This window comes from Capra hircus, chromosome 2 (assembly GCF_001704415.2).
Source record: "Capra hircus breed San Clemente chromosome 2, ASM170441v1, whole genome shotgun sequence".
Taxonomy (NCBI): domain Eukaryota; kingdom Metazoa; phylum Chordata; class Mammalia; order Artiodactyla; family Bovidae; genus Capra; species Capra hircus.
This window is the reverse complement of record NC_030809.1, coordinates 6,830,280-6,856,272: the sequence shown is the minus strand read 5'-3', so window position 1 is coordinate 6,856,272 and position 25,993 is coordinate 6,830,280. Positions and strand designations below refer to the sequence as shown.

At 52.4% G+C, this 25,993-nt stretch overlaps 2 protein-coding genes across 4 annotated transcripts; both read left to right on the top strand.

Moving 5' to 3' along the window:
- Positions 829-20,148, top strand: HMGCL (3-hydroxymethyl-3-methylglutaryl-CoA lyase). The gene is made up of 9 exons (XM_005676858.2): positions 829-956; positions 4,692-4,775; positions 6,837-6,944; positions 7,600-7,695; positions 9,679-9,827; positions 12,846-12,909; positions 16,888-17,076; positions 18,372-18,497; positions 19,474-20,148. Exons 1-9 carry the CDS (start codon positions 897-899, stop codon positions 19,573-19,575), a joined length of 978 nt encoding a protein of 325 aa, XP_005676915.1. The 5' UTR covers positions 829-896; the 3' UTR covers positions 19,576-20,148.
- GALE (UDP-galactose-4-epimerase) lies at positions 21,409-25,979 on the top strand. Of its 3 annotated transcripts, none has more exons than XM_018055684.1 (11): positions 21,409-21,501; positions 23,121-23,335; positions 23,493-23,608; positions 23,697-23,810; positions 24,020-24,196; positions 24,469-24,582; positions 24,660-24,726; positions 24,818-24,903; positions 25,016-25,093; positions 25,309-25,423; positions 25,594-25,979. In XM_018055684.1, exons 2-11 carry the CDS (start codon positions 23,215-23,217, stop codon positions 25,650-25,652), a joined length of 1,047 nt encoding a protein of 348 aa, XP_017911173.1. In that variant the 5' UTR covers positions 21,409-21,501; positions 23,121-23,214; the 3' UTR covers positions 25,653-25,979. The 3 variants fall into 3 exon arrangements, with proteins under 3 accessions (XP_017911173.1, XP_017911179.1, XP_017911185.1); XM_018055690.1 differs by having other exon boundaries at positions 21,410-21,490; positions 25,594-25,977; XM_018055696.1 differs by having other exon boundaries at positions 21,457-21,501; positions 23,151-23,335; positions 25,594-25,977.

Sequence of the window (25,993 nt, the reverse complement as noted above, 5' to 3'; positions counted from 1 at the left end):
AGGAGTTAGCCAAAGCCCTGTGGTAAAGTCCCTGCCAATATCTCCCATCTGAGCAGGAAGACCTCTTCTCTCTGCCTGCTCTCTAGGCATTCTGGCCTTCTTTTCATCTTTCTAAAACAATGTTTTCAAACATTTCTAATTGCAGCGTACAGTAAGAAATGTATTTTACAGTGCAACCCAGTTTGTTTTGTAATAACAAACAGAAGCTTTGTAAAGCATTACTTAGCTCTCCTGCTTATACAAGGGACTCTGATATTTTCTGTTTCTTTTAAAAAGTACCCACCAAGTTGATATTATTTTGAAAAACACCGCTCTTACGCATTCAATTTCTTTGCCTCGGGGCCTTTGCATACACTGTACTCTATCTGAAAAGCTTTTCCTGTATCCTCTTTACCTGGGTAAAGTTAATTTATTCTTCAAGGTATGTTATCAAAGGATGCTTCTCTCTCCGGAGTCGACCGCCTGCATTTAAGTCCTTAAGACCGTGATGAATGAGTTAATACATGCAAATAACTCAGAACAGCGCATGGCAAAATAGCAGTGCTTGGTCTCATTATTACAGAAGGTAATTCTACAGCTGTACGTGTGATTGTTCACATCCGTCTTTCCACACCTCCCAGATTACAAAAACTCATTAAGTCCGAGACTGTGGTGAATTTTTGTTCATCTTTATACAGTCCTCACTTGCCCGTCGCACACAAAAGGCGCTCAGAAATGAGGACTAAGGAAACTGCCGAGAAGGAACAGAAATGTCGACACGCTGGGGGCGGGGCCAGCGCACGGCGTCACCTCGGCGCTCCAGACGCCCCGCCCCATGGGCGGGGTCATGCTCCCACCTAGCCGTCAGTGGTCACGTGGGACTCCGCTGAAGCGGCCGCGGTGGAAGTTGGGCGGAGATGGCGACAGTGAGGAAGGCGCTCCCGCGGAGGCTGGTGGGCTTGGCGACCCTCCGGGCTGTAAGTGCCCCGTCACGCCCAGGGCCGGTCTTGAAGGCACCGTGAGGGTCAGGGTCTAGGACTTGGCCCCTAGCGGCTGCTCCCGGAGAGGCAGAGCCTAGGACTTCCCTGGTGGTTCAGCGGGTTAAGACTCTGCGCTGCCAAGTGCAGGGTGCAGGGGTTCGATCCCTGGTGGGGCAACTGAGATCCCACGGGCAGTTCTGCGCAACCGAATGATTTTTTAAAAATGAATACCATTTCTCTGAGAGGCGAAGCCGGACAGCTCTTTAGGCTAGAGTTGGGAGGTCTTTGAAGTCTTGGACACCACTCTCTGACTTGCCCAGATCCCTTGAGAGGCATGGGAAACTGACCCCCAGAGATGGGGAGCGACTCTCCCGGGTCGTGGAGACTTGGAACGCCATTCTAGGCGTCCTGCTTCCCTGGCTAGGGCTCTTCTGGCTGACCCTGGCGTCTTTCTATCGTAGAGCTTCAGACTTCAAGTTCTTCCTTAATGAAAGTCATGAATACTCAAGAATACTCTGCCAATTCGAGTGGAAAAAGCCAGGCCACCCCGCTCTGTCCGTCTCCATTTCTAGGTCTTGTTGCGTTTGGGGACACTTGGTCCCAGCTAGCTGAGCAGGACTTGGATCGCGTGTTGCTGGATGTGATTCCCCTGGAGTTGTACTTTGGGCCAGTTCGATCCTGATGTTCCCCCTTCTCTCCCATGCTCAGTGAGTGGAGGGAAAGTGTAGGAGACCTAACTGGGTAAAGAGTTGATTACAATGTGTTGGTTAGAGCTCAAGCTGTGATGCCCCAGCGGTTCTGAAGCTGCTTTTTAGGTTGAGTGACAGATCTCTAAATTCCAGTCATATTGACCTTTAACATGGAAAAAAAAAAAATCCTCAGGGTTGGTTTGGAGGTTCAGGAAAATGGAACTAAAGCATTTGACATTTTTCTAGCTCTTAGTAAGTGCTAGGTCAGTTGTTGCCTTAGAGTTTAGAAGGAGTTAAAACTGTGTAGTGGTAAAAATTACATTGTCTTGGCAGTGGGGAAGTGGGTAGGGGGCTCTCAGAAAGCCACTTCAGTGTCTACTAGACCACCCTCCCCCACCGGATCATTGCGAATAAATCCATAGAGTCCAACTTGAAAAGTTAAGAAAATTAAATGAGATGGTGAATGTCAGTGTTTGAAAAAATCCTATTGTAATGAGATGGTAGTGGTAGGCATTCCATGGGGTTACTGGCATAGATTTAATATCACAACCAGTGCAAACTTCTTCACTTCCTAGCTGTGTGATTTGGGGTCTTTCTGAGGTCATTTCTTCCCCTATGGGAGGAGTTGGGAGAGTGATATATGATAGTCCCTCATCATATTGAAGCGATTTAGCAGCAGCAGCAGCATCATATAGGGACTAAATGAAGTGCTGGTGGCTGTAAGGTGCTGATGGCTATGGCACTGGACTTTAGTCAGTATTAGCTGTTGATATAGGTACCATAGTTCAGGAGGCTGTGGCTCAGGATTTGTATGGTTAGAGGGGATTATTTCTATGCAGAACTGTGCAAAGGGAATTAACTAGGTGTTTAACCCAGACAACCCAGGGTAGCTCAAACTGTAAAGGATGTGCCTGCAATGCGGGAGACCTGGGTTTGGTCCCTGGGTTGGGAAGATCCCCTGAAGAGCAACCCACTCCGCTATTCTTGCCTGGAGAACTCCATGGACAGAGGAGCCTGGTGGGCTACAGTCCATGGGGTCGCAAAGAGTCAGACAAAACTGAGCAACTAGCACTTAACCCAGGCAAGAGAAAACTGGGGGGACCAGAGGGTGGCAGAGATAATGTGGCCTAGGGGTTAAGAGCATGACTCTAGAACACACACTCTAGATCCACACTGCTGGGTTCAGATATGGGCTCAGTGACTAGCTAACCATGTGACCTTGGGAAAAATTACTTAATTTTCTTCATATCTCTCACAGTAAAATGGGGACTTTAATAGTTCCTACCTAATAAGGTGTTGAGAGGATCATATGGGTTAATATGTGAAAGGCTCTTTCACGTGCCTAGAAAATAGTAGATGCTTCATAAATGTGAATTGTTTTGTTGTTAGTATATGAAGAGTTGTTATGAAGAAGTGTGTTATAGAATCAAGTTGATTCTGTTTTCATAAAAGGAACTTGAAGCAAACTTAACATTCTTTCAACAACATTTACCAGTTATTTATTGAGTCCCTGTTAGGTCTCAGGGCCTCAGGGAAATATAACAATTAATAAAACAGAGTTCCTGCCTCTTGGAGCTTATGTTCCAGTGGGATCCTTTTAGGGTAATGTACCAGCAGAGGCTGAACATCCTTACTGGAGGGAGATTCAGCTTGCAGGGACCTTCCAGCCTAGCCTGTTGACTTCATGAAATTCAGTGGCTCCTCACCTTAGCCTCTAGGAAGCTTTGTTGGCTAAAACCAAGGCCAGTTTGGGCAAGTTAAGTTCAGGCTGATTGATAGCCAGGAATATTTCCTTCCTTAAGGGTTTCGGGAATGGGGATCCTTAGCAGATTGATAGGGTCTTCCCTCATAGCTCAGTCAGTAAAGAATCTGCCTGTCAGGCAGGAGACCCGGCTTCAATTCCTGGGTCAGGAAGATCCTCTAGACAAGGAAATGGCAACCCACTCCAGTACTCTTGCCTGAAGAATCCCATGGACTGAGAAGCCAGGCGAGCTGCAGTCCGTGAGCTCGCAAGAATTTGGACACAACTTAGCAGCTAAGCCACCGCCACCAAGTAGATTGCCAGTCCCCCTGCCCCTTCCCCTACTGCAGTGTTTATCCAGATTGAATCTGGTGAAATGAAATTAATTTAAATAGTAATAAGTAGTACTAAGAACAATAGAGGAAAGGGAGAAAATAACCTCGTATTACTTGGTGGTGAGGAGGGGAAGATTTTCTATAGAAGACTATACATAGGGCAGACTTTATACAGAGGAGACTCCAGGTCGTTTTTTTTGATACCTTCAAATGCTGAAGGTTTCATCTCTCAGACTCACTCCCCTTGTCACCACCCACCCTGTGATCATAACAGAGCAGAGCCTCTTCCATCCCTGCCACCCCACAAAGTCCAAGACTACTCCTCTCCACACTTAGTAATTGTGCTCCTCTGGGGCAGCTATGCCGCAGGTGTGTAAGCTAAGTCACTTCAGTCGTGGCCGACTCTGTGCGACCCTGTGGACTGTAGCTCACCAGGCTCCTCTGTCCATGGGATTCTCCAGGCAAGAATACTGGAGTGGGTTGCCATTTCCTTCTCGAGCAGATTTTCCTGACCTAGGGATCGAACCCATGTCTTTTAGGTCTCCTGCATTGGCAGGGTTCTTTACCACTGGGAGGGTTCAGCACCACCTGGGAAGGTTCAAGTCAAACTAGGCTTTAGGAGAAATCATTCAGTTCTGTTTGGGGACTTCTAAGTTTGAGAGGTACAAATAGGTTTGTTTAAAGAACAGTCTAAATGCCCAGTTGTCAGGTGGTTGGAAATGAGTCTGGACTTCAGGGGAGTTGGAAATGGTCCATACTGCGAGCATGAATCTCTTACTCTGTCCCTAAGTGAAATATTCTTTTTGTTCTTGATTCTAAAACAGAGCAAATATGGATTAAAGGGTGAGAAATATTGCTTCTAGTCTCAGTATTAGTGAGAGGATAGATACTTTCTTTCCGATTTGCCCCCCTGGAGAATTGTGACACTCTCATCCTGTTACTTTTTGTTTCCTCTTTTAAACCAAAGGTCAGCACCTCATCTGTGGGTACCTTCCCAAAGCGAGTGAAAATTGTGGAAGTTGGTCCACGAGACGGACTACAAAATGAAAAGGTAAACGTGGAAATCGACCGAAAGAGTTTTTACAGGTACTGAGCGCTCCATGTCATGGGTGCAGAGCTGTGCCTGACTTTGGGCCTGTCTGGGAGGCCAGGCGGGCGCCTGTGACAGTTCAGCCCCAAGTGTTGTGACCCTGGGTCCATCTCAAGGCCCTGGGGAGCGGGGGTGGATGGTAAGAGCTGCAGGAGTGCAGAGGAAAGGTGAGGGCGTGCCTGATCCAGCAACGACACATCAGGGGATTTGGCCAGAGGAAGTTATGAAGGTCAAATGCCATGATTTAGCTTGGGGGTGCCCCTTACAACCCTGGTGTAACAGCAGGACAGTTGCAAAGAACCAACATGTTCAGTATGAGGAAAATTAGGTCAAATACACCAATGACTTCATAAAATGGAATACTGTGAAGCTGTTAATGATACAGGAGCGTATTAAGTGATGTAAGCAGATTATATAATGCTGTAGATATATATAATTACATACATATGTATAGATTAATATACATTCATATATAAACAAAAAAGTTTGTATATGTGTGGAAGCATCTTCCGAGAAAAGGCTCTTAGAACAGTGCTGTGATAGAACTTTCTGTGAAGACGGGAATGTTGTAGATTTGAGCTGTCCCGTACAGTAGCCACTTGATACATGTGGCTGTTAAGCACTTGAATTGTGGCTTGTATGGCTGGGGAATTGAATTTTTAAAATGTAGTTTCAGTTAGTTCAAATTTAAATAACCACATATGGCTCATGTCATAGATCTAAAAAGTTACCTACCAGGGTATTAACAGTGTTATCTCTGGCAGGTGTTAGGGTGGCTTTCTTTTGTTTGGGACATATTTTTCTGAAATAATCATGGTCAATTATTTTTTAAATTAAAAAAAAAAATTTAAAATTTTAAAGCATGCTTGCTGCTGCTGCTAAGTCTTCAGTCGTGTCTGACTCTGTGCGACCCCATAGACGGCAGCCCTCTAAGCGCCCCCGTCCCTGGGATTCTCCAGGCGAGAACACTGGAGTGGGTTGCCATTTCCTTCTCCAGTGCATGAAAGTGAAAAGTGAAAGCGAAGTTGCTCAGTTGTGTCCAACTCTTAGTGACCCCATCGACTACAGCCCACCAGGCTCCTCTGTCCATGGGATTTTCCAGGCAAGAGTACTGGAGCATGCTTAGCCTACCTTTAATAATGAATGTTGGTTGTAAAACTCAGTTGTAAGCTCTCTCAGGGCATGATTTTGTCTGTTCTGCTCACCACTAAATCTGTAGCTCCTAGCACATTTCTTGGAGCAGGGTGAGCTCTCAAAAGTTACTTGTGGAATGAATTAAATTAAAACAGCGGGAGAGAAATTGGGGGTGGAAGGGGCTGGTGAGAAGGACTTGGGAGTTTCAGGATTTTGGACCCAATCTTGTAAGGACTAGGCAGCCAGGGGAAGCTGTTAAGCAGGAGAGTGAGATAGTAGAGACTGTGTTTTAGAAGGATTCCTGTGTGGGATGAATTGGTAGAGGAAGACCATGGCGTAATATACATGGGATGATAGTAGACTTGGAAATAGGAATCCACAGAGTCTGGTGAGCAGCTAGACAGGGCGTGGGAGGGAAAGAAAGAAGTAGTGAGTGGAGCGTGTGAGGGTGAGACCCTGGGCTGCCTGAGACGGAAGGAGGACGGTGTGGCCTGTTGCAGGCCGTGTCTCGCAGGATCCAGAGGGTTAGTCATCTCTGCCCTTTCAGGCCATGGCTCACTGGTCTCAGTCAGTTTTTGATGGGGTCATAAAGTAACAAAGCTTTAGTTTAAAAGCCCGTATGACGGGCAAATACTGTTTCCAATGTAAGTATTAACTCCTTTTCAAGTGAGAAACTGCTTCCACTGCAAAATGCAGTCTGTAGAACTGGAAGACAAGCCTGTACTGCACCTGTTGGCAGGATTACATGTGAATTCAGGTTGGTGTCTGACAGGTGAGACAGTGAAGCGGGTGCTGTAGAAAAAGCTTTGAACTAACTGCATTCTGAGACCATTTCATGACTGACTTGGCCAGCCTATCTTTTTCTGGTGTTTTCTGTCTGCATTACAGAATATTGTACCTACTCCAGTGAAAATCAAGCTAATAGACATGCTCTCCGAAGCAGGACTCCCTGTGGTAGAAGCCACCAGCTTCGTGTCTCCCAAATGGGTTCCCCAGGTGAGCCCCAGCCTGCAGGCATATCTCAGATGCATTGGAAGTAAGTGGAGGTCAGGAATGTAGGTTTCCAGGTCTCCGCTTTTGTGAGCTCTCAGTGCTTCATAGTAACATGTGCAGCAAAGGAGGGGGACTTGGGAGGAAGACTCGGTCTTGGCTGTGCCCCGCCTTGCCTGGTGAGGCCTTCCCTCCCCAGGTTCAAGGTGATGTCTCTGGCTCTAGAAGTCTAGAATCTCTAGACCTGTCTAGAGATGTGGCTTCTGTGTTTGTCGAAAGGGGAAGCTGGACAACTCCTGCGTCACAGAGACAGTCAAATGGGAAGAAAGATCCTGGTCCAGCTGAGTGTTAGGTGACAGAGAGCTGAGCCCACAGTCGGGCTCAGAGCATGTTCTAGAAGTATCACTGGTGCTGGTGCTGCTCATGTAGAGTTGACAGTGTTAGCCACATGGAGAAACTGGGGTTCTCACCCATGCCAGGGAGCCTTCTCGCTCATCAGCCGTCAAACAAGTAGTGAAAGCCTTGGGGAGATTCAGCTCTGCAAAAGGCCTCTTTTCTCCAAGGGTCCTGGAGAACAGAGATTTTGTGCTGAAAAGGCTTTCTCTGCCCGAGCTCTCTGCTGCCTTGGTGGTGAGTTGGCAATGTCTCCTTTGGCTCCCAGATGGCTGACCATGCTGAAGTCTTGAAAGGCATCCAGAAATTTCCTGGCGTCAACTACCCAGTCCTGACCCCAAACTTCAAAGGCTTCCAGGCAGCGGTAAGAGACTCATTTTTGGTTGGGGAGTGCCCCTGAAATGAGATGGATGGCATGGGCCCCTGTCTTGTCCCTGGGCCTCAGTCTCTGTCCCAGGATTCTGTCCGAGCGACTTGTCTCCAGTGGAGGTGGGCATCCTCAGACAGACCCGGGGGAGGGGGGGGGTCCTGGCCCCGCCACTCTCAGCTCTCTGATTTGACAAGTGGCGTAAACCTCTTTGAGCCTCAGGTTCTACCCATGAAATAAGGTTAATGGTAGTACCTACCATTGTGAGGTTTTCAGAGGACAGGATGCACATAAATTACTTAGTAAGAGCCTGGTAGAAGGTGAGTGCTTAATAAATGTTCACTCTTGTTCCTGTCGTCCATCTCCTCTTTAGAGGTAAGCAAGCTGTCCACAAATTTAGAGGTAGTTGCTAGTATCTAACTTTTTTATCATTTCAGATGAGAATTTCTTTGGAGATGTTGATTCTGAATTTAGGCCAAAAGGGACTTCGGGGTGGTGCCGGCAACAGCAGTGTGGGTCCTTGGGGGAAGGCCAGGACTTCTTTGTTTTTGGGATATGATTCACTGTATTAATTGCCTATGGCTGCCATTACACAATACAAAACACTCGTGAAAGAGAACAGAAACGCTCTCTCTCCCAGTCGGCAGGCTGGAAGTTCGCACAGGGTGGCAGCAGGCCTTCGGAGGGCCCTGAGAGGGCGTCTCTCCCTGCCTCTCGGCCAGTTTCCGGCGATGATTAGCAGTCCTCAGTGTCCTCAGCCTGTGGGCGCGTCACTTCCGTGTCCGCCTCTACCTTTGCCGGCCTTTCCTCTATCTTCACACGAGCGCCTTCTTATTACGGAGTAGAGACCAATATGACCTCATCTTAACTCTACATCTATCTACAGTGATCCTACTATCAAACAGGTCACATTCTGAGGTTCTGGGGGTGGTGGTTGTTGTTCAGTCACCCAGTCCGTGTCCAACTCTTTGTGACCCCATGGACTACAGCACACCAGGCCTCCCTGTCCCTCACCATCTCCTGAAGTTTGTCCAAGTTCATGTCCATTGCATCAGTGATGCCGTCCAGCTGTCTCATCCTCTGACACCCTCTTTTCCTTCTGCCCTCAGTCTTTCCCAGCATCAGGGACTTTTCCAGTGAGTCCGCTGTTCACATCAAATGACTAAAATCCTGGAGCTTCAGCTTCTGCATCAGTCCTTCCAGTGAATATTCAGGGTTTATCTCCCTTAAGATTGATTGGTTTGATCTCCTTGCTCTCCAAGGGACTTTCAGGAGTCTTCTCCAGCACCACGGTTTGAAGGCATCAATTCTTTGGCACTCTGCCTCTTTACAGTCCAGCTCTCACAACTGTACATGACCACTGGGAAGACCATAGCCTTGACTCTATGGACCTCTGTTGGCTGAATAATGTCTCTGCTTTTGAACATACTGTCTAGGTCTGTCATAGCTTTCCTGCCAAGAAGCAATCGTCTTCTGACTTCATAGCTGCAGTCACCATCCGCAGTGACTTCAGAGCCCAGGAAGAGGAAATCCGTCTATTTCCACCTTTTCCCCTTCTATTTGCCATGCAGTAATGGGGCTGGATGCCATGATCTTAATTTTTTTTAAATTTAGTTTTAGGCCGGCTCTTTCACTCTCCTTCATGCTCATCGAGAGGCTCTTTAGTTTCTTTTGCTTTCTCCCATTAGAGTGGTATCATCCGCAGATCTGAGGTTACTGATGTTTCTCCCGCCTATCTTAAGACTTTAAGCATGACCTTCCTCACATGGGAGATGAGTGCAATTGTCCAGTGGTTAACACATTCTTTTAGTACTACCCTTTGTGGGAACTGGGTTGAGGATTGACCTTTTCCAGGATAGTACTGGGGGTTAGAGGGACACAATTCAACTTATAGTAGTACTCATACGTCATAAAATTCACTCTGGGTGGGTATTCCATCAAAAGAAAACTGCTGAAAGGAATTCACCCGGCTGTTGGCAGGTTGCTGCCGGAGCCAAGGAAGTGGCCATCTTTGGAGCCGCCTCTGAGCTCTTCACCAAGAAGAACATCAACTGCTCCATAGATGAGAGTTTGCAGCGGTTTGACGAAATCGTGAAGGCAGCTCGGGCAGCCAGTATCTCTGTGCGGGGGTGAGTCTGGCCACGCTCGTGCTGCCTCTCCTTTCCTCAGAGCATTCTGGAACAGGGCCAGCCTCTGACTTCCACAGCCTCCCTCACAGGCTCCTTATCCTGGGTGCAGGGAGCCAGAGCTCCACACCCAGAGGTCTTTTCCCAAGTAAATGGGGTCAGAAGAAATCCTGGCAAGTGCTTTCTCCAAACCTGATTTTTGGATCTTTTCACCCCGCGAATCTAGCAGGACAGGGTCCTAAACAGGGCTGGTGGAGGTCAGTGGAACCCTGGCTCCACCACTAGCTAGTCATACATCCCTGAGGAATCCGCTCGGACTCTGAGGTGTCTCCAGCATCACATCTTTAATGGCAGTAGTGCCAGGCGTTGTCCATGTATTATCTGATGGTAGCCTCTCAGTCGCCCAGCATGGAGGGCACTCTCCCCACTTCCAGATGACGAAACTGAGGCTCCAGGAGGATGAAGAGTCTGCTGTAAGGTCACAACCAACTGCAGCCAGAATGCGCATCTGATCACATCACTGCCTGGTTGAAAGTCTGTCAGTGCTCGTCAGCTCCAGACTTCAGCGGGTTTACAAGCCCCTGCGCAGTTCAGCCCCTGCCACTCTCTGCAGCTCACGTCTCCCCTCCGGCCCCGTTTCCTCTGCACTCTGCATTCAGCCAGTGGGATCTTCTTTCCGTTTGTCACGCGGGCCAGTTCTCTCCTGCCCCTGGGCCTTTGCACGTGCTTTCCGTAGACTCAGACCACCCTTCCTTCTACATCCTACTTGCCAGGGCTCACTCCTGCTCACCTTCAGGTCCTCTCCTGGTGCCAGTTTCTCCAAGAAGCTTGCTTCTCTTCCCTCAGGTGGAGTTGGTGCCCCTCCTCTGGGCTCCCAGAGTCCCCTGGACATCCTCTGACATAGCACTTACCGCTGGTTACATTCTCCGCTGCCTCCCGCCGCCCACTAGACTCTGTGCTCTGTGAAGGCAGAGCCCACATCTCCGTCGGTCGCTCATGTGTACTGTTGCCCAGCTCTGGGCCTGGCACATAGTAGGTGCTCAGAAACCAGTGGGTGGATGGATGGATGGGAAAGCAAGGACGTGCCAGGTCTGCCTGACTCCCAAGTCTGTGCTCTTTCCTCAGCATTCTTTTTTAGCTTTTCCATGCTCAGCAGTGATTGGAGAGTAAGGAGAATGAAGATGGCAAAATACACTGAGTTGTTTGAGTCTGAAATTATTTATCCAGCAAACGTTTATTCTGCCTCTTAATATGCAGCATCATTTGTTAGACTCTAAAGGATTTTAATGGAGCCTCTGCCTCAGTGCGATGAGTGGGCTCAGAAGCCATCTACACTCAAGATCCAGACTCCTCACCATAGCTCAATAAGACCCCATGATCAGGATGGTGGCCTCCTCTCCAACCCCCTATTGTACCTCTTTGCCCCTTGCTCCCCACACCTGTTCTTCTGTCCTTTGTTGTATGTTTTGAACACACGGTACACACGTCAGTCCTCAGTCGTGTCTGACTCTTTGTGACCCCATGGACTGTGGCCCACCAGGCTCCTCTGTCCATGGACTTCTCCAGGCAACAATACTGGAGTGGGTTGCCGTTTCGAAGAATTGATGCTTTTGAACTGTGGTATTGGAGAAGACTCTTGAGAGTCCCTTGGACTGCAAGGAGATCCAACCAGTCCATTCTGAAGGAGATCAACCCTGGGATTTCTTTGGAGGGAATGATGCTGAAGCTGAAACTCCAGTACTTTGGCCACCTCATGCGAAGAGTTGACTCATTGGAAAAGACTCTGATGCTGGGAGGGATTGGGGGCAGGAGGAGAAGGGGATGACAGAGGATGAGATGGCTGGATGGCATCACGGACTCGATGGACATGAGTCTGAGTGAACTCCAGGAGATGGTGAGGAACAGGGAGGCCTGGCGTGCTGCAGTTCATGGGGTTGCAAAGAGTCGGACACGACTGAGCGACTGGACTGAACTGGACTGAACTGGACTCTTAAATTGGGCCTCCCTGGTGGCTCAGTGGTAAAGAATCCGCCTGCCAGTGCGGGAGCTGCAGGTTCAGTCTCTGGGTCAGGAAGATCCCCTGGAGAAGGAAATGACCACCCACTCCAGTATTCTTGCCTGGAGAATCCCAAGGACAGAGGAACCTGGCGGGCTACAGTCCACGGGGTCGCAAAGAGTCAGACACAACTGATCGACTAGACAGCTCTTGCACCTTGGGGCCTCTGCGCTGGTCCTTTGCCTGGAACGTGGCTCTTCCCCAGCTCCAGTGTCGCATCCTCACAAGGCCTTCCTGCGCCATCCTAGCTGCGGCCCGCCTCCTCTGGGTGCTCCTGCCACACTTCCCTTGTCTCCTTCATGGCACATCACTTTCTGAGACTACCTCCTTCCCCTACTAGATCTGATTTATCATCTGTCTCCCTAACTTGAAACCTTAAGCTCCGTGGCAGTGGGGACCTGCTCGGGCTTGCTCACTGCACTTCTCCAGTGCCTGGCGCACCATGCGAGCTCAGTAAACCTCAGTCGGATAAATGAGTGTACGCGCCCCCGGCCGGAGCCGCTGACCCCTCGAGCCTCAGGCCAGCCCAGCTTTCTTGTGCCCGCTTCGGTTTCATACACCCTTGGTCCTCTCCTGAGGGGAGCCCCACCTGGGCCCACGTTCTGCTCTCCTTACCCCATGGGGTCAGCTGGCTGCTCGTGGAGCCTCTCTAGCTCTTCCTCCATGGCTGGTATCTGGCTGCCTCTCCTGAGACCCAGGCATCATCGGCCTCCTCACCCACAGGCCTGTTGGCTTCTTCCCTTCCATGCGTGGCGCTGCACTGCCCACTCCTGGCGCTGAGCAGCACTGCCATCGTCTGGCTCACCATCATGGAATTAGCCTTTGCCCCGGGCCCTGGGCCTCCTGCCCAGCCTCAGGTTTGGGTGGGGCTAACCAGGGTGATGTGTCAAACAGCCAGCCTGCCCCAGCCCTGTTGGCCTGAGAGCCCAGGCGCACTGACACCATTCCTCCCTGTTTTCCCATAGGTACGTCTCCTGTGTGCTTGGATGTCCCTACGAAGGGAAGATCTCCCCGGCTAAAGTCGCTGAGGTCTGTTTGTGTGTGTGTTCGGCAGGGGAGGGGCGGGTTCACGAGGCTTGGCTTCCATGCCAGCCCCTGAGTGTGCAGGTTCCTCTCGCCACCCTTTCCTGGTGGGTCACTGATTTCATTTGTTCACTCAGCTCCTTCCTTAAGACCCTCTGAGAGCACAGCCCTGCACTCATCCCAGTGGGGGGGCCACTCCTAGCCTGGCAGGGAGTCTCTGAAGCCCCTGCCCTCTACCCCAGAGCGGAATCCTCTGACTCAGTTCCCAGTCTGGTCAGTGAAAGGTGATGACCAAGGTGAGGATCCTCTGCAGAGGGCTTCCTTCTTGTGCTTGGGGAGACATCCTGGAATGCAAAGTCAAGTGGGTGGGCCTTAGGAAGCATCATTACGAACAAAGCTAGTGGAGGTGATGGCATTCCAGTTGAGCTATTTCAAATCCTAAAAGATGATGCCATGGAAGTGCTGCACTCAGTATGTCAGCAAATTTGGAAAACTCAGCAGTGGCCGCAGGACAGGAAGAAGTCAGTTTTCATTCCAATCCCAAAGAAAGGCAATGCCAAAGAATGTTCAAACTACTGCATGCCGAGGTCCAGCCTCAGCCGAGTCCAGGGATATCCTCAGGATGGACGACGTCGGCGAATGAAGAAAGATAGATAAAGAGATAACACGGGGTGACCAAGCTTCTTCGAGCGAGGCCCATTACTTTATTTTTCTTGGGGCTTTTATACCCTGAGTTATATATACAGCAAGGTGAAAAATGCAGAGTCAACTCAACATTCCATCAGTAATAACTTTTATCAATATCAGGTTCCTTCCTGCAAAAGTCTTATTTTCTGTACATCATCTTCTATTCCGGAGGCCTGTTGATATTCCATGACCTCCTTTTGGTAAAGGTTGGTCAGCCAGAACACCAGAACAATGATTTTCCCTTAAAGTGTTTCTTCTTAAATTCTTAGCCTGGGTCACCCTTAAAGTACAGAGTTACATTTTTATGGAGCAAAGATTCAGCAGGTTACAGCAAAGAAAGAACTTATTAACTCAAAGTCTAATGTTGCTAATGCTAAGGCTATTACTTGCTTCTTCTACATCCTGACTATATGCACTCCCAGGAACACAATGGATAAGGGATGTGAGAACTTGGCAGCAGGCATTGCATAGGCTCAGCAATGTTGCAAGAGACTGGATAAAGCTGCCAAGTAAGCTAGAATGCTAACAGAGGGTTTGAAACACTCCTTTCATGCCCAGGAGATTTAGAAACTAAAGCCCAGTGTTAACTCTTGGTCAGGGACAGACCCCTGCTAATGTCAGAAGAGCTGGTGAAAGACATAAAATTATAAGACAGACAGATTCTGGTTTGGGGGTAGATGCTCGAGCAAATTCAGGCGGTCCCTTGAGTCCTGATCTTGCCTTTGTCCGTCAGGCCTCTTCCTCATGACCTTTGCCATGGGTGGGATTCTCCACGCTGGCTCCCGGCAACTGCACAATTGCAGTCATCTCACACACTAGCAAAGTAATGCTCAAAATTCTCCAAGCCAGGCTTCAACAGTACATGAACTGTGAACTTCCAGATGTTCAAGCTGGTTGTAGAAAAGGCAGAGGAACCAGAGTTCAAATTGCCAACATCTGTTGGAACACTGAAAAAGTGAGAGAGTTCCAGAAAAACATCTACTTCTGTTTTATTGACTACGCCAAAGCTTTTGTGTAGATCACCACAAACTGTGGGAAATTCTTCAAGAGATGGGAATACTAGACCACCTGACCTTCCTCCTGAGAAATCTGTATGCAGGTCAGGAAGCAACAGTTAGAACTGGACATGGAACAACAGAATGGTTCCAAATTGGGAAAGGAGTACATCAAGGCTGTATATTGACACCCTGCTTATTTAACTGATATGCAGAGTACGTCATGCGAAATGCCGGGCTGGATGAAGCACAAGCTGGAATCAAGATTGCCGGGAAAAATATTAATAACCTCAGATATGCAGATGATAGCCACCCTTATGGCAGAAAGCTAAGATGAACTAAGGAGCCTCTTGATGAAAGTGAAAGAGGAGAGTGAAAAAGTTGGCTTAAAACTCAACATTCAGAAAACGAAGATCATGGCATTCAGTCCCATCACTTCATGGCAAATAGATGGGGAAACAATGGAAACAGTTAGAGACTTTATTTTTGAGGGCTCTAAAATCACTGCAGATGGTGACTGCAGCCATGAAATTAAAAGATGCTTGCTCTTTGGAAGGAAGGTTATGACCAACCTAGACGGCATATTAAAAAGCGGAGACATTACTTTGCCAACAAAAGTCCGTCTAGTCAAAGCTGTGGTTTTTCCAGTAGTCACGTATGGATATGACAGTTGGACTATAAAGAAAGCTGAGTGCCAAAAAATTGATGCTTTTGAATTGTGGTGTTGGAGAAGACTCTTGAGAATCCCTTGGACTGCAAGGAGATCCAGCCAGTTCATCCTAAAGGAAATGGGTCCTGAATATTCACTGGAAGGACTAATGTTGAAGCTGAAACTCCAGTACTTTGGCCATCTGATGCAAAGAACTGACTCCATGGAAAAGACCCTGCTGCTGGGAAAGATTGAAGGCAGGAGGAGAAGGGAATGACAGAGGATGAGTTGGATGCATCACCAACTTGATGGACATGAGTTTGAGCAAGCTCTGGGAGTTGGTGATGGACAGGGAAGCCTGGCATCTTGCAGTCCATGGGGGTCACAAAGAGTCAGGACACAACTGAGCAACTGAACTGAGCAAAAGAACACAGTGCAGGAAATGAGTTCGAGCAGCCCAAGAGCTTGTGTCGTTTTGTCCTCAAAGCCACCCTGCAGGAAATTCCTTGGTTAGAACTCCATACTCTCAATGCCACGGGCCTGGGGTTCGATCCCTGGTTGGGGAACTACGATCCTGCATGCGGCACAGAGCGGCCAAAACAAACAAACGGATCCCCCTGCACATCTGGAGTTACTGTTCTTCCAATTTACAGTTATGGAAACTGACACTGACTGACTTGCCATGCAGGTCGCATACGGAGAAAGCAGGTCTCAGCCCCTGTCTGTTTGCCTCCAGCGCCCTCCTGCTCTTCCTGCACACCAGGCAGCAGCCAGAAACGAGCGGTGGTTATCGGGAGCCACTGCTTCCTGAGAGAGGCTGCTGCAGTCCAGACCTCAGCCTCCCGTTCCCCTAGTCCTCCCCAAAAGCTCGTCCTCGTTTTCCAGGAGCAGAGATTGAAGCTCAGGAAAGTGAGGTCCGCTGCTTAGGTTCCCCAGCCAGTGAGCAGCAGGACTGGGGCATTACTTCAACATCACATCACTCCGCCACTTTGCTGTATCCTCTCCCGCCCACCGGCTGCCACGGGCTGCTTGTCACTCTGCCTGCGTGGGCAGTGGAGGAGGGGGCCCACCATTTCCCTTATCCCGCAGACCATCGTTGAGTATTGAGTATCGTTTCCGTCCTCGGCCCTGCCACATCCTTCCTCCCACTTCTCCCCAGAGGAGCGGAGGGCAGCATCTCCTCGTGGAGCAGATCCCACTCTGGTTCTGCCATGATCTTAGCGGTTTATGGATGGGCTTCTGAATTTTTCATAGCCAGGCCCTTCTCTTAAAAATATAGAACTAGCACTTCAGACCCCTGACCTCACGCATCTGCTTACCAAGGATAGAGCCACATGAAGAGAACAGTTCTCCTGATTCCCGCCCTAGGCCTGACGCCGTGGGTGAGGTGGTAAGGGAAGGAAGCTGCAGTCTGAGACCCTTGGAGGAAAGCTGCAGGGGTTAGAGCCCGCGGCCTGTACCGATGACCAGCGCTGCTCCTCACATCTGTCTCCTGATGAGCAGAGTGAGGATTCAGTCCCACTCACAGAGTTAGTTGTAAGGAGTCTCTGGTCCAAGAGGAGCTTGGTGCCTTGGACATGGAGGTGTTCTGCGTAGGCCATGGACCCTGGCTTGAGGAATCCAGGTTCTCCAAGAGCCTGCTTGTCTCCCCAGGTCTCCAAGAAGCTGTACTCCATGGGCTGCTACGAGATCTCCCTGGGGGACACCATCGGCGTGGGCACCCCTGGGGCCATGAAGGACATGCTGTCCGCTGTCCTGCATGAGGTACCAGTGACAGCCCTGGCCGTCCACTGCCATGACACCTACGGCCAGGCCCTGGCCAACACCTTGACGGCCCTGCAGGTAATCAGGGCGTGTCCTCGGATAAAGGCACACGTCCATTCTCTCAAAGGGCAGGGCGGCAGGACAGCTGTGTTTCAGTTATTCTTTCAGCAAGCCTTCACTGTGTGCCCACACCTGTGTGCCAGGTCCCAGGCTGGCCACGGTGGACACAGACATGCCACCCTGCCCTGAAAGTGCCTGCATCTGTCTGTCAAGAGAGACAGTTAGGTGATAATCCTAACTCACTGTGACAATGTCATGGGGACTGAGGCCAGTCCCCATCCCAGCTGGGGGTGGGGGTGGGCAGAGAGGATTCGCCAGAGAATGCCTCAGTGAGGCTTGAAGGACATGAAGCTGCGCAGTTGAAAAGGGGGACCAGAAAGGTGACCAGGCAGCCCTGCATTGTAAACAAGACTAAGGCGGGGTCGGGAGGACTGGGCTGCCCTGGCCCCACCACGGCATGCAGGGCTGTGAGTGCGCATGCGTGCACCAGTGGCCAGGGCGGGGGGGGGGGGGGGTGCGGTGGGGGGAGCCTTTGATGCTCTTTGCCCAGACTGGACCAAGACCTCAGATTGAGTTTCTCTTGAGGTTAGCTTCTTGTGGGTTGGCCCAGAACAAGAGTCCCATGGCCCAAGAGTCCCTTAGAAAGTTCTGCATGTCTGACCACAGGCTGCCTTGCTGCAGGAAGTCTAGCGTAGTGTTTAGGTTAGTAGAGCAACCCTGGGCCGCCTTTATTTTTTTTCACCCATTTTTCTCTCTCACGTTACCTCCTTGAGGCTCATGTCTTTAAGCCAAATGATTCTGAGACTTTATGGGTCTTATTTTCTCAGAGTTGAGGCTTAAAGAGAGAGAAAATGAAACAGTCATGTAGGAAAGTGGGAGCAACGAGAGAAGTGGGATCAATCCAGAGAAGCGACCTTGGGGTCAGAGGCCTGATGTGGGGTGCAGGAGGGGGTGGGAAACAGGAAAACAACAGGGGCCTGAAACCACAGCAGTTGGGAGGAGTTACTTTAGGTGAGCCATCAGGAAGGGCGTCTCTGAGGCGGAGGCTTTTAGGCTGAAGAGAAGTTGAGGAGCCAACCATGAAAAGAAGGAGGAAAGATTCCTGGCAGCGCAAACAGTGTAGCAAAAAAGACTCACGCTGTTTTAGGAACCACAAAGAGGAACAGTTTCTTTCAGTGGGATTTTCATAAGCTGAAGGAATGAATAGTTTGAGTGGAATTTCAGGCAGCCACTGAGAGGGAGGTTTACCAGGACCGGCTTGGTAGGCTCAGAGCCCCACAGTGACAGCCATGTTGCACCATTCTTGTTTTCAGATGGGAGTGAGTGTCGTGGACTCTTCCGTGGCAGGACTGGGAGGCTGTCCCTATGCGCAGGGGGCGTCGGGAAACCTGGCCACCGAGGACCTGGTCTACATGCTGGCTGGCCTGGGCATTCACACGGTAAGCCCGCCTGCCCCCTGGTGGTGATGGCCATGAACTGACCGGAGCTCTGCCTGAAGCCAGAGCTGCTGGGTTTGTTCCGGGTTTCTGTGGTGGTGTTGGTGCAGTTAAGAGGGGAAGGGTGTCAAGGGGCTAGGGCCTTTCTGTCACATGATTTGGGATAACAGAGTGTGGTCGATGGGGCTATGAGAAGGCCAGGCCCTTGGCGTGTGTTTGAGAGTTCCATCCGAAGTGGCACCAGGGTGCAAGGAAAGAGCCCTGGAAGGGGCAAGGCCCCTGCCTGAAATGAGTCAGTTCTCTCTGGACCTTTGTTTTCTCCTCTGGAAAAAAATGAGGGCAATAGAATTGCACGCCCTCCCCTCCCGCCCCCCAGGCTCTGCCAGAGTCAGTGAGGGCCCGAAGTGTGGGCTGGAAGCACTATAGCATCTGTGCTTTGAGATCAGACAGGCTGGGTTTAAAACCTAGTCCTGCCACTCACAGGCTGTGTGACCTGACAGATGACTTCAGCACTTTGGGCCTAAGAAGTGGGAATAAATAATAGCACTTAGCTCATAGGATAAGAAAGAAAATGTAGCCCAGAGCTAAGGAAATAGTACACAGCAGTTAACAGAGGCTTTCAGTGTGGCCTTTTTAGTTGGTGTTTCTACCCCTGCCTCTCTGCCTTGTGACCCTTACTTCATACGCATTGTGGGCCCGGCGTGTGCTAGACCTTGGAGTACCGAACAGGACTACTAGCTCCCTTCCAGGGTGCGGCACCTCAAACCATGTCCCACGCTGAGGGCAGTCAGAGGGGAACCCCACATGCCAGGAGGACACCACTTCACAGACAACCGGCGTCCCGCCATCAGAGGGACAAGAGCGTGACTGTCTTCACCTTCACTTTCTCAGCAGCAGGGTCTTCTGTCCAGTCGGATGTTTCCCTGCGTGTTGAGGGCAGGTTGTGACTTAACTGCATCCTCTGAATTGTTTCTCAAAGGGTGTGAACCTCCAGAAGCTCCTGGAAGCCGGGACCTTCATCTGTCAAGCCCTGAACAGAAGAACCAATTCCAAAGTGGCTCAGGCTACCTGTAAACTGTGAGCCACTTGGTCCCCGAGCCCTGGGGACTGTGTGGGAATAGGGACAGCTGTGGATGGATCATGGATGGGCACATGGAAATGGGAATGCAGTCAGCCGGAGCAGGCACTTCACTGTCAGCTCTGCACATGGGTCTCTCCTGGAAGGAAGGAAGTGGGCAGGAGCTGCCTGGCTTCAGGCCCTCCCTCCCTGACCTGAGTATGAGTGAGAGGTTTGGGCAGCTGGAGGTCTCCTTCCACCTGGACCCAAAGGCCCAGGAGTTGAAAGCCTGAGGGCTCTTGGGAACCCAATTCTCTGGCCTGGGTTGATCCTCAAGTCTCATTCTGGGTGAAACCTGCCAGCTGGCCACTCTCCACAACTTGCTGCTGCCATATTCTTGAGAGCCGTTGCTCTGACTTTGTAGGGCAAAGGGGCCTAGAGGAAGTTTTCCCTCAGCTGGCAGAGGGCACTTGGTGAAAGGGTGAGGGCCGAGCAGCTGTGGTGGCCACCTGCCAACTCCAGCACCTCTGCAAAATCTCCACTTTGAACATGATTGTTGAAAACAGATTACGTAATTAAAGGTTTAATGACAACCATTCCAGTGTTCTCTTGTGCAAATGTGTGTATACATGGGGGGGTGGGGTGGGGAAGCATCTTTACATTTCCTCTGAGAGGAAAACGGAGGCTTCAGTTTATTAAGCTCTGAATTTTCTCTCTCCTTCTCCTGAGAATTGGGGAAGTTGGTGGTAATAACTTACTCAGCACTCCAGGGAACCCTGGAGAGGTTGTTTCTGAGGCTGTTGGCTCTGTGACCAGGACTGTTTGTGGCACAAGGTCCTCTGGGCCAGGACAGGCATAGCTCTAGGCGCCCTGGGGACCAGGGGGCCAGTCAGCATCCCTGCTGGACTCCAGCAGGCCCAGGGCACTCCAGGCTGTGGGACACCCATGTGCATTTCTTCCTCTGCTCCGGTTTCCTCATTCAGTACGTGTGTATGTTAGTGGCTCAGTCGTGTCCAGCTTTGCAGCCCCACGGACTGCAGCCCACTAGGTTCCTCTGTCCATGAAAGAATACTGGAGTGGGCTGCCATATCCTTTTCCAGGAGAATCTTCCCGACCCAGGGATGGAACTGAGGTCTCCTGAATTGCAGGCAGATTACCATCTGAGCCACCAGGGAAGCTCCTCATTCAGTACGTCACACCTTTATACACATCATTCCTTAGCCCTCCCTTTATTTTAAAGAGAAGCAGAACACTATTTTCTAGCCTACTATGGTAGGCAAGGTGCAAACCGTTCCACGAGGTTGGGGGCCACTGCGTGCGTGAAGGCTGAGCGCAGTCAGCGCTGTAATTCGTATTTTAGTCTCAGGGTTCCCTCCAGGCCTTTGGCGGGTTTTTTAAACTAGATTTTCCAGAACGGCAGCCTATGAGAGACCCCGACCCATTCCCTTCCATCGGCGCCGCCCCTCCAGCCTCTCCGTTCCAGGAAGCCATCTACTTCACGCCAGGCTTACTGACAAAAGGTGGGAAACCTGGGGTTGAGAGTGGAGCCGCTGTCTCCCGCGCCGCGCTCGGCTGTCGCTCCTGCTGCAGGATGGCTGCCGGGCGCCGCCGACAAGCCGCATCTCCCGGGGCGCAGCGCCTGCTTCCAGGGATCGGGACGGGGGAGCACGCCAAGTCTCGCGGGCCCCGGGTGCCGACGGCGTGTTCCTCGGTCCACCGCCCAGGCACCGGTCGGTACCGTCCTCTGCAGATGGTGCCGCGCAAGCGTCCTGGAGCCGCGGCGCTCTTGGTCCACTCGGCTCCCCGTACTGCCGGCTCCCAACCGACACGTCTCTTGGGGGCGTGACGGGGGGCGGGTCCAGGGCGGAGCGTCGGCTCTTAAAGGGACCGGTCACGGAGCACTGGAGGCGGCGCCGTTCGAGACTGCGCGGGGCGCGTGGTGCGGAGCAGGTTTGGGAGGCTGATGAGGGGTGGGGCCGAGCGGGTTTGCGAGGGGCCGGGTGGTCCGCTGGGAGCGAGGGGGAGTCTCGGGGGTCCGGGCTGCGTTCTGGGCAGAGTTCCGCCTAGGCGGGCTCGCCCCCGCGGCTCCTAGCTCTCGCTGCCTTGGCTGGAGCGGCTAGGATTCATTCATTCCCGGCTGGGGGCCTCCTAGTTCTGTCCCTATCCAGCCACTGCCCGAATCCCCAGCCTGAGACTCTAGGGCACGCGAGCGCTCAAGGCCCTGCGCCCCCTCCCTTCCATTTTACTGATGGGGAAGACTGAGGCGAGAGCTGACCATAGATCACCCCGCGTGTCGGAGGGAGGGCAACCTCATCGGCCTTCCTGCCTCTCTGGGGGCCCCTCCACCATTTTCGGGGGGCCTGCACACTGCTTGGTGCTCGGTGGGGCGGGGGCGGGGGCGGCTTCAACGCCTAGGGCAAAGTCCGACGGGAACCAGTGGGGGCGGGGGGCGAACTGCTCAGGGAGGAGCGGGACTAGATCCAGATTCTAAACCCGCCGTCACTGGCTATGTGACTTACGCAAATTACTTAACCTCTCTGACCTTAGTATCCTTTTCTGTAAACTGGCAGTAATAACACCTGCCTCATTAGGACGTTGGAGGAATTCAGGGAGATAATGCAAAAGTGCCCAATACAGAGCCTGGCACGCAGTGGGCGTTCAGTCTAGTGGGTTAGGAACTGTATGAACCCAGAACAGGATTAAGGCTGCTTGGAGGAAGGCGGCTGCGGGCCAGGCTGCCCCAATGAAAGGCCTCTGTGTCTGGACTTCCTCCCCCGCCAACCCCATCACCGTCTCTGACCGTGGAGTTTGTTCAGGGCGGCGGTGCACACCTGGCAGTGAAATCGGGGGCCAAAGCCACGTCTACACCACCGTGTTGAGTGCCGCCTACAATTAGGCGGGATTCTTACCGCCAGGCCAGGAGTGGCATCCGCACTGGCTGAACCAGCCTGACCGACCTGGGGGTGGGGCCCACTCCAGGACTACAGTGCTGCAGCCCCAGGGCTGGGCTCAGCCTGCTGGGCAGAGGACCCACCCTGAGGCCATCTGCTGTATTTCCTGCCTCTCCCAGTTGACCTCTGTGGGTGCAAAAAGGGTGCAGAGGGCAGGGAGGGCTGCTTACCCCAGGAGGTGTTAGTCACTGAACCGAGGAGCCAGTTTGTACCAGTGATGGTGGAGGGACTGGGGAGGCCTGGGTCTGAGCAGACACCTCTTGCTGGCCTCTTGCGAATCCAGTGCTGCTGCCGCGTTTCCTTCTGTCCAGAAATGTCCAGTCCCCAGATGCCTCAGGGAAGCAGTGTGGAGACTCAGGTTCCATCTTCCCAACCCCCAGTCAATTAGGGCTAGAAGTTATGGTGCCTGTGCATCCATCTCCACCTATACCGTGTGATGGGCCTTTAGAATCACCACATCTGACCCTTCCATGACCACATACTCATACAGTTATAAACTCCATGTTATAGAGGTGGAAACTAGGGCCAAGAGAGAACTGTTCTCCAAGGCCTAAGGCCAGAAAGTGATGCTCTTCGGCCTTGGACCAGGGCTGACTCCAGACCCACCCTATTAACTAGGACACACCACTGCTTCGGACACGTTTCCAGGTTGAAAGAAGCTCTGAGCAGACAGCCTCGGCCACTTCTGAGTCTCTGTCCTGAGCCAGGCATAATGGCAGAGAAGGTGCTGGTAACAGGTGGGGCTGGCTACATTGGCAGCCACACCGTCCTGGAGCTGCTGGAGGCGGGCTATTCGCCCATGGTCATTGACAACTTCCATAACGCCATTCGTGGTGAGCCGGACAGAGGGAAGGGGCCTGGGGCTCCGGGGGGATGGAAGGGAAACCCTGGGTTCTACATCCACCTCCAAGGGGTGTATGCCTGGCCAGTCCCTTGGGAACCCAGCTCCCCATCGCCTCTGATTTTGATGGCCTCTGTGTGCCCAACCAGGAGGGGGCTCCATGCCTGAGAGCCTACGGCGGGTTCAGGAGCTGACAGGCCGCTCTGTGGAGTTTGAGGAGATGGACATCTTGGACCAGACAGCTCTGCAACGTCTCTTTAAGAAGGTGGGCGCTTGGCAGGAAGGCAAGCAGTGGGCACTTCCAAAGGCTGGGCCTGTAAGCCACATCTGATCCCAGCTTTGCCACCCTGCAGCACAGCTTCATGGCAGTCATCCACTTTGCGGGGCTCAAGGCTGTGGGTGAGTCAGTGCAGAAGCCCCTGGATTATTACAGAGTCAACCTGACAGGAACCATCCAGCTTCTGGAGGTGAGACCTGGGCCAGGGACAGACCCTGGGAGGGCCCCGGGCCAGGCAGGCAGTACCAAACACGGTGGCAGAGCCCAAGCTGGCTCACACACTGGACACGTCTTCAGCTCTCAGCCACAGTCTCCCCTTCTGTAAACGGGAGCTCACACCTCGGCCCCCTCCACCTGGGGGGCTGGCAGGGGCCACTGATGCCTCTCCTCTGCGGGCAGATGATGAGGGCCCATGGGGTGAAGAACCTGGTGTTCAGCAGCTCGGCCACCGTGTACGGGAACCCCCAATACCTGCCCCTGGACGAGGCCCACCCCACAGGTGGCTGTACCAACCCCTATGGCAAGTCCAAGTTCTTCATCGAGGAAATGATCCGGGACCTGTGCCAGGCGGACAAGGTAAGGGCTCCTTCTGCCTCAGCCTGGGCCCCACTCTTGGGCCCCTCACAGCCTGCCCCGAGCCCCAGGATGGGGTCCTGAGCCACCCTCCCCGAGGCCAAAGCTGGGGCTCAGGAAGCGGTGGTGACTTCAGACCTTTCGGGGAGGGCTGGGTCCCCTGCTCCTTTCTAAGGACAGAGAATGAGCAAGGTGGGGCGGGGGAGGCGGCTCTGGTTTCAGGTGGGCCATACAGCTTGCACCCCAACCCCCTCTGTCTGACATGCATCCCACAGGCCTGGAATGCAGTGCTGCTGCGGTATTTCAACCCCATAGGCGCCCATGCCTCAGGCTGCATCGGCGAGGATCCGCAGGGCATCCCCAATAACCTCATGCCCTACGTCTCCCAGGTAAGGAAGAAGGGAAAGGAAGCGGGTGGGCTCCACGGGTGAGGGCCTGGCAAGAGCTAACCTGACCTCCAACCCAGGTGGCGATTGGGCGACGGGAGGTACTGAATGTCTTTGGCAATGACTATGACACAGAGGATGGCACAGGTGAGCCCAGGAGCCGGAGGAGCCACGAGGGAGGCTGAGGTGGGACGGAGACTGTAACGGACCCCTCCTGCAACTACTTCCTCCTCTGCAGGCGTCCGGGATTACATCCACGTCGTGGATCTGGCCAAGGGCCACATTGCAGCCTTGAGGAAGCTGAAGGAGCAGTGTGGCTGCCGGGTAGGGGGAGAAGGGAGAAGTGGGGGAGACGGAGACAGAGGCCGGGACCAATGGGGCCCAGAGGGAAGTCAGTGCACCCCCACTGCAATCTCTGCCCTCCTTTCCTGGGCAGATCTACAACCTGGGCACGGGCACAGGCTATTCGGTGCTACAGATGGTCCAGGCCATGGAGAAGGCCTCCGGGAAGAAGGTAGGCTGGCAGCCCACCCTGCCCCACCCCCAGCCCCTCACACTGACATACCTGATGGGCACCTGAGTCCCACTGTCTACTCGAGCCTGCCTGAGGCCTTGACGCCTAAGAGCGAGACCCTGCTCCACACCTCCATTTCTGGAGGGCTGGTCAGCAACTTGGTGGGTGATGCCAGGGCTGGTTCAGCTAGGCTACAACTGCCCCCTCTCCTACAGATCCCATACAAGGTGGTGGCCCGGCGTGAAGGCGACGTGGCTGCCTGTTATGCCAACCCCAGCCTGGCCCTCAAGGAGCTGGGCTGGTCAGCAGCCCTAGGGCTGGACAGGATGTGTGAGTGCTCGCCCTAACCCCTGACCCTGGGTGCTTACCTGACTGCCGGGAGAGACTCGGGAGCCAGGAAAGGGCTTCTGGGGTCCAGACTGGCCCATCCTGGACTGCCCAAGACACTGTGGGCCCTGCACTCAGTGTGGCCCCTGAGCACGGACCTTGTCCCGTTCCAGGTGAAGATCTATGGCGCTGGCAGAAGCAGAATCCTTCAGGCTTTGGCACGCAGGCCTGAGACCCTGGCCTCCCACGAACCAGAAAAGGGAGAAAAGCAACTGCCTGCTCTCCAGCCTCTGGCAGGAACCCAGGGGCCCCAAAGGCTCCACTACCTCGGACCCCAGCTGGGCCCACTGAGCCCGCCGGGCACAAGGCCCAGGTCTCCAGTGACCAGGTATCGGGTCTGTGTGCCACAGGGGCCAGGAACCCATGTGGACCACCAAGGCTGAGTGGTGTCAGCAGGGCTTTAAGACACACAGAAGCCCCTCTTCCTAGGCACTAATTTATACTGCTATGAAGGAGCATCCTAAAGTATTTAAAATAAACACTTTTCTTACACTGGAGCAGATACTTGCACGT

Bases quoted from the DNA above. Each gene is read 5' to 3' on its own strand.
- HMGCL (XM_005676858.2), top strand. From the start codon at position 897: ATGGCGACAGTGAGGAAGGCGCTCCCGCGGAGGCTGGTGGGCTTGGCG. The intron at 957-4,691 runs GTAAGTGCCCCG...TTTAAACCAAAG, and splicing joins GCTTGGCGACCCTCCGGGCT to GTCAGCACCTCATCTGTGGG. The intron at 9,828-12,845 runs GTGAGTCTGGCC...GTTTTCCCATAG, and splicing joins GCCAGTATCTCTGTGCGGGG to GTACGTCTCCTGTGTGCTTG.
- GALE (XM_018055684.1), top strand. From the start codon at position 23,215: ATGGCAGAGAAGGTGCTGGTAACAGGTGGGGCTGGCTACATTGGCAGC. The intron at 23,336-23,492 runs GTGAGCCGGACA...GTGCCCAACCAG, and splicing joins CTTCCATAACGCCATTCGTG to GAGGGGGCTCCATGCCTGAG. The intron at 25,094-25,308 runs GTAGGCTGGCAG...CCTCTCCTACAG, and splicing joins AGAAGGCCTCCGGGAAGAAG to ATCCCATACAAGGTGGTGGC.